Genomic DNA, 16,813 nt, shown 5'->3' with positions numbered 1-16,813 from the left:
TCCTGAAATAATGGCAACGTGCCTGCAGAAGCCCAGGGAGCCCCTGTTCCTGTAAGTGAGGTGGCCATACCATTGCGGTAACAGGTTCAGGCTCCGGATTTCACACCTCCTGGCTCTCCCTTCAAATCACAAACACTGTACATCTCAGAGGCTAGTTACACTTTCCTCCCTTACTCCTGGAAACCCAGAAGCTGTCTTCAGCTTCACAATGGAATTTGAAATTATCAAGTTCATTAATTCTTCTTGGTGAAACAAATGCTAACTTTTCTCAATTTTCAAATGGCTCACTGGTCCACTGGATATCACCACTTCCCTTTACACAGAGACACCAGCCTTCCCATGCCTTTCATTTCAAAAGTTAGTGCCGTTCCCTTTCCCCTTTCTAGACCCACTCCCTCCGAGAGGCTCATCTTGCCTACTTGGTGCTGACGCTGCATCTCTTCCCTTTCTCACCTTGCACTTCTCCACAACTTGCCACTTATCACTGCCTAAAACATTGTGCTGTAGAACTTCTCAATGACAGCAAAACTGGCAAACACTAAATCCACCCCACCCCCAAACTGGCACTTCTTTCCTACTTTTCTGGCAAGGGTACTTCTCTTTTTGGTTCTCTGGGCTACTAACCTTACATTTATAGTCTCTTCTCCTCCCATCCCTATCATATTCTGTTAGTCAATTACAGACCACTAGAATCACATTATTCTGAATCCAGCAATAATATAGTGAATGCCCCCCCCCACCATAGGCAATGTGTCCCATTAATAACTAAGCAGAGAACAGAACCCAGGACTCAATCCTATTTTGTCATGCTGCTTTTCTTCTACAACCTGTGTGCTCCACACACAGCTGCTGTGAGATTAAAGAATGTGGGAGCCTAATCCTTCATTCCAGAGAGTTCACATTTTAGTGGGGAACATTAGAGAATGATAAAATACTAGGCTACGTACTACCAGGAGGTGCAGTAAGAACTCTTAAAAAGGAAAGAAGGATATGGGTTAGAAGAGATACTAGAAAAGCCAAAAAGGTTTTATGGAAAAGATGGATCTTGGGTAGCAATTAAGAAAAGACAAACTCCTGGGGGGAGAGTCCCCTGAACAAAAAAGAGAGACAGGAATGGGTACCATGTGGGCAGAGGGCAGATCTTTTTGTGTGCAGAGTTCTTTCACTCTTGAAATACTACACAAAGGATCAGAATTGGACCTGGAGATCCCTGCCTAATCTTTCCTTGACCTCAAAATTTGTCCTCAGTTTTAGCTTCTATCCACTATAGAATAAAAAAGACAGTAATTTAAATTTCAGGGCTGGGGATTTCAAAAGGTTTATCACCCTGTGAAATAACCCTACCCTAATCCCCTCCATTCCCCCCTCAGGGAGGACCTTTAGTTTTGACTTTTACAGAATAAACAATTGGAGGCTCGCTTACTTTTGGGGATAAGAAAGTGAGTTGCTGAAAGAAGTGTTTAAGGGAAAGCAGCTCTTTCAGTCATGTGTAAGAAAGATGGAGAGGCATGGATTGGAGCTAGGAAAAGGTTTAGAGATCAGTTCCAGGGGACGTTTTATTTAGAAATAGTCTGGTGATAAAGGCCTCAATTCAATTAGTATGACTTCATCTGGAGCCAACAGGAGTTGGTGCTAGTGAGCAGACATTCCTAAGGAAGAGTGATAAAATGTGCTGAAAGCTTGACTATCATGTAGCAAAGAAAAATGAAGCAAAGGTGGCTGGGGGGCTCCCAATCATTACTTCTGACCAGTCAGCCCCAGAGTCTGTCAAATTAAGCTCTTAGACTCTACTTTGAAAGCCCCTATCACTAAGCACCTAGATAAAGGCCTTCCTTCCTTCTTTCAATTCCTTCCAAATGCTGCTCATCATTCAAAGAGCTAGCAGCAGCTCTCAGACACCACTCTTGGCATGTTACACAGCCTGCAGGGGGTTTCATCAAAGCAAAGCAAACTCTTCCACATAGAAAACAGGCCCTCCATCTACAGGACCAACCAATTCATCTTCCACTTCCTCCCAACTGTGGCTCAGCCATGTTAACCTTTGTTTGTTTGTTTGTTCTGGAAACATTCTCTTCTACTGCCTTCCTGTTCCTTCAACCTGGCATACCTTCCCAAACACATTTTGCCTACCCATGCTAATCATTTACTTGACATTCAAGTTTAATTTCCTCAGCTAGGCCTTCCTTTGGATAAATCAGGAATCAAAGACTCAGTGTGGTTAAGGACGCAAGGCAGGTAAACGTGACAGACGGGTAAAGCAACTAGGATGGCGAGTACCTAGAGAAGGAATGCCCAACCTAGAAAGGATTCAAATTTTAAAATGTTAAACCTTTTTCAGTCCAAACAAAACACAACTGCCACCATTTTGCTAATTCTGAACTATGCCCACTTGGAGTTAACTCCTGTTAGCTACTGTTTTTCCAGATGTCCGTGTCTATAATTCTACCACATTGGGGTATTTTTTCATAGGTTGTTTTATTCTTAGTTGTTACAATACAGAAAAGTCTAACACATATTTAACTCACAAGTATTTATCTACATTATGCTCAGCTAAAGAAAAGTTTTATAAAATGATTTGGCCATGTTCTCTTTATATATGTAGTACACACTATGTACCTTAGATAATTTACAGATTGCTGTGTTGTATAGATAAAACAGTACATCAATTTAGGAACTTTATAAGAGTAATTTTTACTTTATCCAGTTTTTGTCTCATCACCTGAATTTAGAACCTAACCATACATGCTTATAGTTTTTTCTGTATTGCTTGATTTCGCAACAAAAATGTTTACACAGTTTTATAATGCACAGAGCATTTTTATACTCATAGTCTCAAGTGAGCTTCCTGACACCAGTCCTGGGTGGTAGGAAGGCGTCATTCGCCTCCATTTCAGAGGGACAGGAACGAGTTGGTCAGGATTACCACGCTACTGATTTGCAGAGCTGAACCTCAGATCCAGCCCCCTGAATCCCAAATACAGAACGCTTCCCTTCCCTTGCTTCTGTAGCAGGTTACCTCCTAGGGCTGAACATTTCAAAGTCCTTAAATGCTCATTCAATTCTTCTGGCAGTTTGTTTCCAAGGAAAATGAATTTCATACAATCATTACAATTTCCAAAATTCAGTTTCTGATTAAAAATATTTTGGTTTTGCTATAAAAACCAGGCATAATAAAGGAACGTGTATAAATATTGGTGTTAGCATTTTTCTTTTGAAAAAGATAATAAAACCCTCATCTATGGAATAGTTAGTTGTGGGTGCTAATCCAAACAGGACAAACTAAGATCACTGTTACTGCAAAACTCCTTTAAGAAGTCTGACATCTTAGAGAGATACTTATCATCTTAAAGAGATACAATACTAAGAGAACCTTAAGTGCTTTATTGATTTTTTCCTAATTTTAGATAAGATTTTACTAGGTTATAGTTCTTGAATGTTTTTTTAAAAATGCAAAAGGAGACAGCTAGAACTCTATACAACTTATTATGCTTCTGTGTTAATGGGATAACTCCCAGGAATAATAGGTTCTAAAAGTCAATACTATTTTAAACAAATGTCTCATCCATGTTAGTTTTTTGTCTAAATATTTTTAAGCCTAAGTTTCACTGCACAAACATGACCTGAACTCATTGTATATTTTAAAAATGCAATTCAATTTTAAAAGATAATGTAATTATAGGTGGCCAAACACTACACGGCATGTTTTAAAATAATGTTTAACTTACTAAGTACATTCCCACTATAAATGAGTTTCAATAGGGCTTCAGCGTTTGATTTTCAGCTTTAATTAAATATTTGCACCAAGTAGCTCTTTTAAAAATCAAGTAACTCTAGGGTTTAACTGAATAGTAGTTGAGCTATAATCTTAGTAAAATTGTCTGGTTTGGAATATTCATCCAGCCAGGAAACAATACAGATTGGCCTGACTAGGGAAACTCCCTTTGACAAATGTTTCAACAGCCTGATAAAGGTGATGTTTTGCAGTCAAAAGTCTCTGTTAAACTCTTAGTTCTTTCCCTGTTTTTAGAGCTCCTAGAATTAACCCTTTATATCTCACAGGAAATGTAAGACATTCTTAAGAATAAAAGTGCACAGAATAAAAGTGTAAGCAATACCAAAATGCTCAAAAGTTTGGTTATACTCTTGACACCTGGCATTAGACACCTGTTACAAGCCAATTCTACTGCAACAAAAATTGCTTTATGACCAAAGAAATCTACGCGCATTATTTCCTGGGAGTATTCCTCACAATATATCAGGACTATAAAAGTAACATATAATTTACTAAGTAATATTAATTTTACTGAGTAACATTAATTTCTGACATGATTCTTTTAGAGTTGGAGAGAAAGAAAAGCTCAAGTTTATTTGCAGTTAAATAAAAGAAAGTTACTTATCCTATAAAAGTTATAACCATCTCTTGATTATTTACATAATGCTTATCCATGTGGATAAATCAAATCTATGGTTACTTTTACTCCATTGATTTTTGTGAATATACAAACATAACAAATAGCATTCTGGGCCTAGAAAAGATTGATTTCTCTCAGAAACATATTATAGAGATCCTTCTAACTTTATTCCCTAAGCTTACAGATATACTTGAAATAACTTATGCTTCCCTTCTGAAGCCATCATGGAACTCTGACTTAACTCAAAATTAACTCTTGAATTATTACTGAATTAAATTCAAGAATTCTTGGATTACTTAAAATTAACCAAAAGGCATTTATTAAATACTTGATATTATCTGAATACCTAAGCTGTGTCATAAATTATGATAAAGTAGCACCCCCCCAAAAAAAAATTTTAGTCAAATATAATTTTGGAACTTTATCAAAACCAGAAAACGTCCTATAAATGCTGGTACGTCAGGTGACTGCTTTAAGTGGAATTGTTTTAAGAAATAATTATAACAAACTGGTTACTATTTATTGAGTGCTTAAAATGCGTCAGACACCATAATGATTTTTACTATCACCTCTGGGAATTCTCAGAGCACCCTTGTGGAGTAGATACTATTATTTCCAATTCTAAGGTAAATCCTATGAATTACCTAATGTTACATAGCTAATAAGTGACCTCGGACTCAAACCCTGGCCTGTCTCACTTTAAGAACTGTGTTCTTACCCACCATTTTATACAGCTACCGTGTTTCCCCGAAAATAAGACCTGGTCTTATATTAAGTTGTGCTCCAACAGACACATTAGGACTTATGTTCAAGGGATGCGCCCCTGAAAAATCATGCCAGAGCTTATTTTCCGATTAGGTCTTATTTTCGGGGAAACATGGTAGCCTCACCTGCCCCTTCTTAACGATAATTATATAAAATGTGAAACATTTGAAAGCTAGAGAATTAAGAATTGGGAGCTTTTTGGGGGATGACTTTTTCTGGTTTTGCACTACAGCTTAAAACAGGCACTTGAATTTGTTTTCACTTGTGCAAGTAAATAGTAAAGTATTTATAATTTTCCCTGGTATACAATTTGTATATGGTTTGTACATGATAGATCATCCTTCTTTCCTAAGGTACTATAGGAGGTATTATATCATTTTATTAACTTCTAGTTATGACTTTTAAAAAGTCATTTTATTCTGTTCTTTAAAACATCTCCTGATAGAGAGACCAAAGGCTACCTAATAATTATACTTTAACCACTGTAATAAAAATAATCTAGGCAGGGAAATAAGAGAAAGAAAGAAAATTGGAGCTAAAACAGGAAACAGCACAGGAAATCAGACGGTTAACCCTGAAGAAATCAAATATACTCAGCTCTTATCATAAACTGGTCATATGTTTAGAATGACAGCAGGAATGAAGTTTAGAGATAATCCAAAGCTGCCTTAATAAAGGGTGTCTCCTTGATTGCCTCTAATCTTTTATAAGATGGGAAAAAAACGTCATTAAGCTTCACAAAATCTAGTATTTTGCTTTGTGAGTCCAAACCTTACCTGTAGAAGAAACTCCTCTGCTTTGGAAAAACCAGATTAAAGAGCACATAGAATAAAGAATAATTTCTTTCTAGCCATTATACCATAGAAAAGAGTGAAATATAAAAGGGATGGCCAAAACAGTAGTGAGAAGAGGTCAAAAACCTAATCTATTGAACACAATGCTTGTTTTGAAAGATAGCTTCTGGCAAACTGTCGCTAGCTGATGCAGGCCAAACTTTTAAAAAATATTATTGTTGTTTTAAATCTTACTATTTCAAATAGCTTTTAAAGGAACATGGAAGGCAAAAATCTAAACTGAACAAGCTAAAAAGTTAAATACTGTTAAACCAACAATACTTGAAGCATAATATCCCATCATATTTTTCGAGAGCGTCATATACATGGGTCATATACATGTCAAATCTGACTATAAATGTAAATGAAGACTGGTGCCTTCGGATCATAATCTCTAGAGCAGAAATGTAAGGAGAAATGGTAAGGTAAAATAAGCTTGGATTGAAAGATGGAAATTATTTTTTAAAATACTAGATTATTTTTAAAATACTAGAAATTGATAAAATGAACATCAAAAACTCTTTTACAAGGGAGCCTTTAGAAAGCTTGAAACTAGAAAACTACATGATTATACTTAATGTTTTAAAAAGCTCACTCTGGCTGCTGTGTGGAGAATGAATTATGCGGAGAAGAGGGAAAGCTTGGATGCTAGCTGGAAGTCCATTGGCGGTGGTCCTCAAGACAGATGATGGTGGCTTTTTTTTTTTTTGAGATACCTATAAAACTGATGAGATGAGATGTTGGGAATAGACACCTGGAGTTGGAGGAAGGTCACTCAGAGCTGGAGATAAATATTTGGAAGTCAGCAACCTATTGATGGCATTTAAATCCATAGCACTAGATGAACACATGTAGGGGGAGGGAAAAAGAGAAGGGAACTAGGACCTCTAGCATTCAGAGGCCAGTCAACAGAAGAAACAGAAAGAATGGGGGGGAAGGGGGTAGGAGGAAGACCAGGGAAGTTGTTTATAACAGGAGGGAATGCTGCTGAAGTCAGGTAAGACAAGGACAAAAAGGTGACCACTGGACTGGTAAAAAGTGACCTAGTTACGTGCAATCTTAGCAGTGTGGTGACCCAACTCGATGGCCTGAACAGAGGATGGGAGGTGAAGAAACAGACACTGCTTCTCAAACCATCAACCCTCATACGCTCAAACATAACCATTCTCTTTTTTTGGTGTCCCACTGAATAAAGACCTTCCTGCAGTTTTTGTTTTATATGTCTGTACTTTCTTGATGGCAGGGCCCGACTGTCGCTCACTTGGCTTTACATCTCCAGTGGCTAGTTCTATGCCTTGCACATGTCGAAAAATTAATAAATGTTTGCTAAATGAATATTTGGTAGTTATAATTCTGACTTCTTCCTCTTAATCTTTTATTAAAGAAAAAAACATCTTAAGTTACTCAACTGAGTTTTTATTACATGGATATGTGTTCTGGTTCTTGGAGGCAACATGGTTTCCAATAATGGAAACCAAAAGCAGTGATACTAAGTAAATGTTATTTTAAAATATGCTGTCACTTAAGTTTCTAGGTAAGCATATTAGATCCTCAAGTATCCCAGTGAATCTTATTAGAAAGTTCAAGACTGACTCCACCCTCAAATAAGCTCACTGTTCAGTGAAAAAGTCTTCTAGTCAAGGTTACCTCAGGCAAGCATCGTAACTAGTCCATGACTATGGATGACAAAAGCATTATGTACTCGTGGTTTTTTGTTTTGTTTTTCACAATGAAGCCGTCAAACAAAAAAGAGAATAAACACACTGAAACAAAAATGGAGGTCATTGGAAAGGCCTTAAAGGCCTTTAGAAATCATTTCAAAATGATAACTTAAATGGTACATCCAGGCATATTATAGAGTTACTTACTGTTTTAATAATCATTGGGGACAGAAACCACAGGTGTCATTTTCAAGTTAAAAACAAATTCAATTTTCATATTATCTGTGTTTCTCTGACGGTCTTAAGTGCAATTTATATAGAGGTTACTGAATAAAGGAAGTCCATAAAAATACAAAAATTTAAAAATCCCTGCTAAAACCAAAATTTCTTCTACCTAATAATTTCAACTTCCCCTTTGATGGTTTGAGAAGCAGTGTCTGTGTCTGTATCACCAATCCCCCAAATTTTGATCCAAATGTAAGAGTTTATTTGAGACCTGTGAATATAACATTGTTCTAGTCTAGCCTCAGACCCCCAAATATACTTTTCAAATATAAAACATCTAATCAAGCCTAAGTCTCTTAGTCACCAAACAAAACAGAGTGAATGTTCACTAAAATGGAACTCATCTTTATCACCCCCCGGCCCCCAACTCTCCCAACTGCTTTTGATTTCTCATTTTCTACTAAGGGTACCCCTCCTAGTGCTGATGGCTAGAAACCTCAATTTAACCCTGTTCCTTTAAAACATGTTGGTTAAAGTCTATAGATTCTATTAAACTCTAATGCCCTCCACAAGTATCCTAGTTAAGACCCAAATCATCTCCGGCCTGGACCACATACTTTTTGGTAACTTGTCTGCTTCCTTCCAGATTTACCTTATATTCATCGTGTACACCATGGCCAAAATAATCTGAAAACATAGCTCAAGTTACCTTAAATTTCTACTCATTGTCTCCCCAGTGTTGATGGAATAAAATCCAACCTTCTCTAGTCTGCCGTTCCTCTCTTAGATGCAATGACATTTTTCTCCTGCGCTCTTGATTAAGTTTCTTACAATTCTCAGAGCCTGCCCCTAGCTGTTCTACTGCTGTGCTTTCCTTGCCTGTGCCATTCCCTGTGGAAATGTGGTCCCCCATCCAGTCTCTGCCTGCTAAAATCTTGCTAAAATCCTTTAAGACCCCAGGATGTTTTTTAGACCAATAACATATAGAATCCCCAATAAGAAAATAAACTTTTGGCATTCATTGTCTAACAATCTGGCTACTAAGAAACAAGTAGCCAAATGCTCTAACTGTAGAGTCCAATTCAAGGTGCTAATTTGACTCGTGAATCTTTAGGGAGCATATACCCTAATTAAGCAGATCCTATCTTCTTCTATCCTATATTATATACTGCTAGCCATAGAAATGCTAGGTTTGGCCTTTGCTGGCAAATATTAACGGCGACCCTTAAACCTGTTCTTCCTAAGAGATTTCACATGAGATTTAACATGGCTCACAACAGAATTTATAGATAGGTAAATAAATTGCAAGGGAGGGAGGGAGGGAAGGAAAAAAAAAATAGAACAATTCTTCCTGGTAAATCAGACCTGAGTCATGCTATGTTTTTTAGCTTCAATTTGGCTGTGGAAACATGGCCATTAAACTACTGTATTCTACTCCAGATCTTCTTTACTAGATTTTTGCTTAAGTCATGGGAAATGTCGTGTGGCACAGATGTATACAGGAGAATCAAATGTGGGGTTATATAGGTGTTTTCTTTATTCTAAAATTTAGCTCATGTTAAATGCAGAAATGCCCATAATATCACATTTTAGGGACATCTGCTCAAATACTCCAATACATTTGGCCCAAACTGTCAAATAAGTGTGCTGGACGCTGGTTCCAGGCTCCTGAGCCTGTCTGTGGTGCCCGTGAATTGTTCAAGTGTCCCAGCAATGCTTTAGATGAAATTCTCACTTTCTTCCCTCCGGTGGCTTAATCACAAATTACCTAGTAAGTGCTCTGAGCACAGCTTCCATAGTTTTTTACAAGGGAGCAAACGGAAAGGCTTGGATCTGCTGATTGTCCTCCGGTAAGCTTTCCTGTAAATCATTCCAAGAATTCTATGCCCCTTTCCTTTTAAATTCTTTTCTTGAACATATTCCAATCCTTCACATATGTTCTTTTTTCCTCTTCCCGATTCTGATGCCAAGATTCCCTGTCTATCATTTTAGGCAATCTGGTTAAGCTTTTCACTGGGAGGAGCACCCTCCTTTGCACTGGGCACCTGATCATTTGAATAAACTTTTCAAACACTACAATATGGAGAACAAACTTGACTTTACGTGATAAAAGGCATTTTAAGATCCAGTTCAGCCTGACGATGGGTCTAAATTAAAAGTCAGTAAAATTAACGTATTTAAATTGAACCTGGCTACATTTAAAAAGTTCAACAAAAAGCAAGCGCTAATGCAAACCGCCTTGTTTTACTCCATAAACACGTCCCATGATAATGGCAGCTCTGTGCTGGCAGGTCAGGATGCTTCAGTGGTGCCTTCAGGAGAACAGCGTGTTCTGTAGTATTTATAAGGTAGATTACTGAAAACACACACACTCAAAATTGTTTGAGGGCAGGCAGAAAAAGGAAGAGATAAGGAAAAAGTAAGGTATTAGTCTTTTCTGTGCCTTAAACCACAATTAATGAAATTAAACGTAAAAGTTCTCCTAATAGAATGACAGGCTCCGGAGAGGAAATCACACCTACCCCATGACCTGTGGGATCAGTGATTTTAGAGGATCAAGTAACACATTAAAGGGAACCACTGTGAAGGACAGTGACTGGAGGTTTAAATAAGACTATGTTTTGATGGGAAATAATAGTATCTGGTAAAACTGAGAGAGACTGAGTGCCTCATGCAAAATTACATTTAAGTATCTTTGTACAAACTTTTGAAACACTATTATTTTTCTAGAAGACACAAACCAAGGCAGGAAAATTAAGCCAATAATTACAGTTAACAAGAGAATGTGTTAACAGAATGCTTCTTAAAGGCACCTGCTTTCTGAGCTTCAGACATAGAGAATGAATGGATAGGCCCCTGCCCCCAAGTGCATCTATTCAAGACTTGCTATGTACTAGTTTGGTAAACATGATATTATTTGAGTCACCACCTTTGAAACTCTGAATAAACATTTTTAAAAATAAATTGACAGGACCAGCAATGACAGCATCTGAAAACAATATTTTGATAAGGTTTTTGTTACTACAAATGTTACTCAAATGTTGAAATAAAGCCAGCTACATTACTGAAGAAATTAGCGAAGATATATTTTAGAATTTGGGGTTTTAATTTTAAATATAGTTTTAGGATACATTCGGGAGAAATACGTAATTACAGCAAAATATACTCACCTAAAATATGTAGAGCTTATATGGACCACACAATCACAGACATCAATTTAGAATGACTATAAAGTTGTAATTTGTGATTTTATTTACTAACTTGTCCCCATTCAAAATAATCTACAGTAAAAAAAAAAGTAGCTTTGCAATATATCTTAGATGTCTATATTAGTATGTCTAAATTGATTCTACAAACTATGAAAATAACGTCCTACTTAACATTTTTTAATATACAATCAATTTGAAACTATTTCTGTATTCAAATTCAGTGGAAAAACAACTTTTAGGAGATATTTACTCCAACGACAACTCCCATTCCTGAATTCATAATGTCTCTCCTGTACTCCCATCCCTTTTTAGAAAGGTTCCCAAGCTAGCATTCTTCATTTCTTCTCTAAAAATTGAAAACTTGAATAAAAGTCAATTAGCTCTGTTTGTCTTGTTTCCAATGAAAGATTCTGTTTTCATGAACCCTAATAATTTCATATACTTGCTCAATTATATCTAAAGAACTTCTGTATTTTGCCAAAATCATAGTTTCCTAAAATTCCTAAATTTACTTCCCTGAAGCCTTAGGTCAAATGGATTTAGAAGGAAAAAATCCAATGGACAAAATAATTTGGGTAAAAATAACTAACTGATGTTTAATTTAGGAAATTAACCTGTTGAAATTTCTGGCTCTTAAAAAATCATTAGAAGAAGACAAGTAATAGTCATAATCTTGCATACGTCAACGCCATTTAGAGGTCAATTGTCAAGCATTAAGCACCTTCCAACCTGAGCACAGGAATGGTGGGGGCAATTTTATGTGAGAAATTTAAAGTCATTTTTTCCCCCCAGAGAATAGGCTTGACCACCAGAAACTTCTTCCCAATTAGCTAACACATGCCAACATATTTCTAAACAGTAGCTACAATGGAGTTACCAAGCTCTACTTCTGATAAGGGTGAAAGGGGTAAGACCAACAAAGTATCCTTCTAGTGAAGGATAAAAGCTCAGCCTAATGCCTAACGCAGGTAACTTCCTTTGCAGATGCGGGAGCCCTGGTCTGGCCAGAGCCAGAAGAGGGGTACTGAGGACACATTCGCAGGAGGCTTACCTGAACCCACCAGAGGATTCTGAAGTACCAACTTTTCAGTCATTTGGGATTAACATTCTCAACCCAATTACTACTTTTCCAAGTCCCTTAAAAAATGTTTTAGTGGCTGAAGTGACAGGCCTGGGGATAGGAACTGGTTAAGTCAGACACAAGGCAGTGTCCGACTGCAAATACCAAGTCAGCTTGTTTCTTCGTCCTCTCTCTGCACACCACTGCTTCTACCACTAGCTTTTCAGGAGAAAAGGAATCCTAGGACTAACTCAAGCTACCTGGCCCCACAATCAGAAAGGTGGAGGGGCCTGGAAAAGTCGTCTCCTTTTCCTTTCTCTGCCTCTGTACAGATTGACTAGAGCCATTAATTTGCATGCAGAGATGAAAAGAGATAATGATATTAACACGAAATAGTACTAGTCAGGAGCAAAGCCACTGACTTCAGTACCTTTGACTATTTAAAATAAAAATCAAGAACTAAGTGGTGGATTTCCGGGAAAATAATTTTTGGTTTCCTGGCTCCTGGAAGACAGTGGGAAATAAATGTGGGGGCTTTTGGAGTCAAAATACTCCAATCTTAATGCCAAGCATGTAAACACTAAGGTGTAGGAGGCAGGAATGAACGCAGGAAAACAAACAGCACTCCCTTCCTGGCCCCAGTGGGTCATACAGATCAGCGGAGCTCTGGGGGCCTGTCACCTCACTCTCCCTGGGGACCATCCCTTCCCCGTGGGTCTCCTCACACCTCATCCCTGCTAAGTGTACAGTGTCTGTCACTCTCACTGTAATCAACCTTACAGTTTGCCTGTTGTTCTCCCAAGGTGGCTGGTTGACCTATTGTCCCCAGAGATGTCTCTCTACCCTGTGTTGGTCTCTCTCTGCTCCCTGGGTGTTTTTGACTGGAGGTTGGCCTCTTCCTGCTGGGTTTCTTCCTCTCCAGCTTCTGTGTTTTTCTCTTTACATTTCCTGACCTACCTTCTTCCCACTGTCATTCCTTCCCACATTCTCCTTTTGGAACAGGCACACCAATCTCTACATCTTGTAAGCTGAGTTTCTCTCTCGTCTGCCTCTGTACCTCTGCCTGCCTATCTGACTTCCCCCAGTTGGAACTCCCACTCCATGCTGGGTGCTGATCTCTTCCCTGCAGGTGCACCTGTCTGGGAGTAGCTAGTGACACGTGCAGTTTTATATTTCTTGTATCTCGCTGCATTCCTGTTGCTGGGTGTGCAGACTTCTGAGCCATTTCATGAGACTTTTTCCTTGGGATTTCACGGTATGTAGAAAAATCTCTTTCTCCCTGTGCATGCACACCCCTCGTACCCCCTCCCACCCCCCAAGTCTGAGTGTTTCTCATCATAGGCTTTTCTGCTGGGTAATACTTGTGCCCTGAAATGTACATCCAGGTGTCTCCTCACTTCTGTGAGTGCCGCCCGAGAGCAGGCTCACCTCTACGAGTCTCTCCTGATGTTTACACGTTACACTAGCAGGTGAATTCAGGTACTGCCCATGCTGTGCACAACTGCGTGCCTCCCTGTGTGCATGTCTGTGTAGGAGGCCTCAATGCAGGCGAGTCTCCCCTAGCCCAGGTTCCCACGTTCCCAGAGAACCAGGAGTCACACCTCTCAGTGACTGTGCCTCCAACGCTGTCTTCCTCCCATGCATTTAAAACGCCTGGCGCTAGTGGGAGCTCAACAGATGTGAAATCTCCATTTTTATCTGAATAAGTGAGTCTGCATCTGGGGGTCCCTCGGTGCCTGTTTTACGAGATCAGTTAAGTGGAGCGTGTTTCCTGGGTATGGACATCCTATGTCAGGATGCCCTGGTGGGTTTCTTTCCAACTGTCTCAGAGTAAATGTTACCCCTCCTCATATGGTATAGCCCTCCCCTTGCACAATGAGTCCACTCCTGTCTTCCTCATCCACACACAGTCCTACATGTCCATAAACGGCTTCCCCGTGCACCCTGGTTGCTGTGGCTCCTCTCTCGGTCTCCCTCGCCCCTGCCCTCTCCCCCTCCTTCCCTCATTTTTTCAACGTGAGCACGCGTTCCCGAGTTTGTACTCCGATTGGGGCGTACGTGCGTCCCACGGGAGCCTTCGCAGTTCTCGAGTTGTGAGTCCGTGGGTCTCTCTCCGGAACGCGGAGCTGGGTGAGACCGGAGTCTCTGCCCGGGATGCAGTGTGTCCGCCCCCCACGCTCGCTCCAGGTCTCTACGTCCGTGGATCCACCCGAGACGCCGCGCGTCTTTCCTCCACGACTGTCTTTCCCCAGTAACCGATGTCTCGCCCCCCGGGAGAGCTGTGGGTGTGCGGCTCCCCGGTGCGCGGTGTGGGTGCGTGTCGGAGCGCGAAGCGCCTGTGTCCCCGAGTCGCTGGGACTGCAAGGTGTGTGCTCCTCCCCCCGCGTACGCGGAGCGCCCGGGTCCCAGCCTGTGCCAGCACACGCTGTGCCCCGCCACGCACGGAGCGCCCGTGGCCCCAAGTCCCCGCGAGTACAGGGTGCGTGCCGCCTCCACTCGCGGAGCGCCCGCGTCTCCGTGTCCGCGGGTCCTCGGTGCCTAGGTGTGACTCCCAAAACGCGGACGACGAGCGCCGGGGCTCCTCCGGGTTCCTTATCGGTTAGATGCGCGGCCCCCGCCCCGCCCCCCGCCGCGGGGCAGCCGCGTCGTTATCTCCTCGCACTCGTCTCCGTCCGACCTCTCTCCCGCTTTGGGACCCAAAATGCCAGGAAACCCGCGGGCGCCGTCGGAAAGTCCCGCAGCGGCGGCGCCGCCAAGCGAGGGCTGCGGCTGCCTCGGCCCCGCCGCCAGGGGCCGCCCGCCTCCCCACGCCGCGGTGCCGAGCTGGCCCGGGACGGCGGCGTCCGCGACCCTCCGGGCCCCGCCGGCCGGGCGCTGACGGCGGCGGCGGCGAGCCACGACCCGCCCGCCCCGCGCCGGGGCCCGGGGGCCGGGGAGCGGCGGCCGGCGGCCAGGGGCGCGTTCTCCCTCCCCGAGCCCGGCGCGGTGGCCGGCCCGGCCGCTCACCTTGTGGCTCTGGTAGGTCTCGAGCGCTCGGATCGCCGTCTCGGTGAGCTTAACGTGCAGTACGGTGATGTTGTCCTGCCCCAGGCGTCCGCAAGACAGCCCGTAGCGCTGCTCTTCCCGCAGGCCCGCCGCCCCCCCCGCCGCCATCTTAAACTCCCCGGGGTGCCGCCGCCGACGCCGCTCGGGCACTAGCCTCCTCTGCGGCCGCGGCTGCTCGGGCTTCTGCAGCCGCCGCCACCGCTACGGCCATCCCGCTGCTGACGTACTGTCATATACTGCGCGCAGCCAGACCTCGGGCTGCCACCGCCGCCACCCGCCCCACCCTCCTGCCCCGCGCCCCGCCCCGAGCTCGTCTCATTGGCCCCCTTCTCCTCAGAACCTCCCTCATTGGCTGCCATCCACTCTCACGGGGGCGGAGCCCAAAGTCGCTGGAGTTTTGCTCTCCGGACGGACGGGACGTCCGAGAGGTGAGAGGCTGACGTCTAGGTGACGCGCCAACTCAATCATATCTTACGTCAGGTCTAGTCGTTTTGGCTCGTCAGCCGGGATTGGCCAGGCTGGTTTGGGGGCTCCCCTGCGAATTGGGTGTACAAGGTGCCTGGTCTGGTTACCCGGAGTCGCAGCCCTGCCCCTTGAGGGATGGTCGTGGACAGTAGGGGAGAGCCTCTTCCTGAGCTGGCGATCCTGAGAGAGGGACACCCCCCCAAATGTGTGGCCACGTAAGGACTCGGTCCCCCGACGGCTGCGGAAGCTTCTGGAGATTGGTGTGTGCCTGTGAGGGAGGATGCGGTTGGTAGAGTCGCTGGACAGTGTCTCAAAACGCAGTGTAGTGCTGTTGAGCAGATGGAATTGGGGAGGATGCCCTTCTTCGTCTTCTCACACTACATTTGAAATTAGGGAGGACCCTAGGCGTTAGGAGTTGGGCTAGATTGTGCGCAGCATTTTAAATACACCACCATGCCTAAGGCTTAAATGCCTTTGGGGCAGTGGGTATAGTAATTACGGGACATTGAACTTCAAAGTGTTTCCCATGCCGTGCCCGCGTGTGATTCCATAGGAACGTAGTCCATTTCTCTGGAGCTCGCCAACGGGGCAGGGTTGTGCCTTTGTATGGGACTTGGAGGGGCACTCTCGGTTGCAGTGGTATCTCCTTCTAGAGGACCGTGGGAGAGGAAAACTGGCCTCCGCCCCAATGAAGGGAAGCATCGACACCTCTCGTTCTCTGGTTCGGTTTGAGTTCTGTCCATTTCAGTTGATGGGGATGTGGGAAACCCCAGCCGGGGTTCAAGCTGTTGATGGGGGTGTGAGGGTGTGGGGAGGCCCGGCATAGTTTCCATTCCTGTCGGGGCCGCGCGTGTGGGCGTGGCTAAAGGAGGGAACCCGATCGGGAGCCCTCGGGAGGCGGGCGGTGTGGGGCTAGACCGACGGATTCCCACCCGAGGCTGTGTTAACTGCGTGATCAGAAACACCCGATAGAAACAAACCATTGAAAGGCTTGAAACTGTTGCGAAGCAGTTTTAAAAAGTTACTTTTTAAAAAAAAATGAGACTCTTGTTGTTTCCCTCAGATTGTACAACATTGTTGCGTTTTATAGGGATTCCCCAGAAAAACCCAGAGGCATGTCATCAGTATTTCGCATCTT

The 16,813-nt window shown here is 42.8% G+C and overlaps 1 protein-coding gene across 2 annotated transcripts in view; it reads right to left on the bottom strand.

The window, feature by feature from the left end:
- Positions 1-15,509, bottom strand: part of ELL2 (elongation factor for RNA polymerase II 2) — a 71,378-nt gene extending 55,869 nt beyond the window's left edge. For both annotated transcript variants that reach the window (XM_081054255.1, XM_081054256.1), the window contains exon 1: positions 15,172-15,509. In XM_081054255.1, coding sequence (XP_080910381.1) covers positions 15,172-15,318 — 147 coding nt within the window. In that variant the 5' untranslated portion in view covers positions 15,319-15,509. The remainder of the gene's footprint in view (positions 1-15,171) is intronic.
- Positions 15,510-16,813: the final 1,304 nt, after the last annotated feature.

The sequence above is a fragment of the Rhinolophus hipposideros genome (genome assembly GCF_964194185.1).
Source record: "Rhinolophus hipposideros genome assembly, chromosome: 7".
NCBI classification, from domain to species: Eukaryota; Metazoa; Chordata; class Mammalia; order Chiroptera; family Rhinolophidae; genus Rhinolophus; species Rhinolophus hipposideros.
This window is presented reverse-complemented; position numbering and strand designations above follow the sequence as displayed.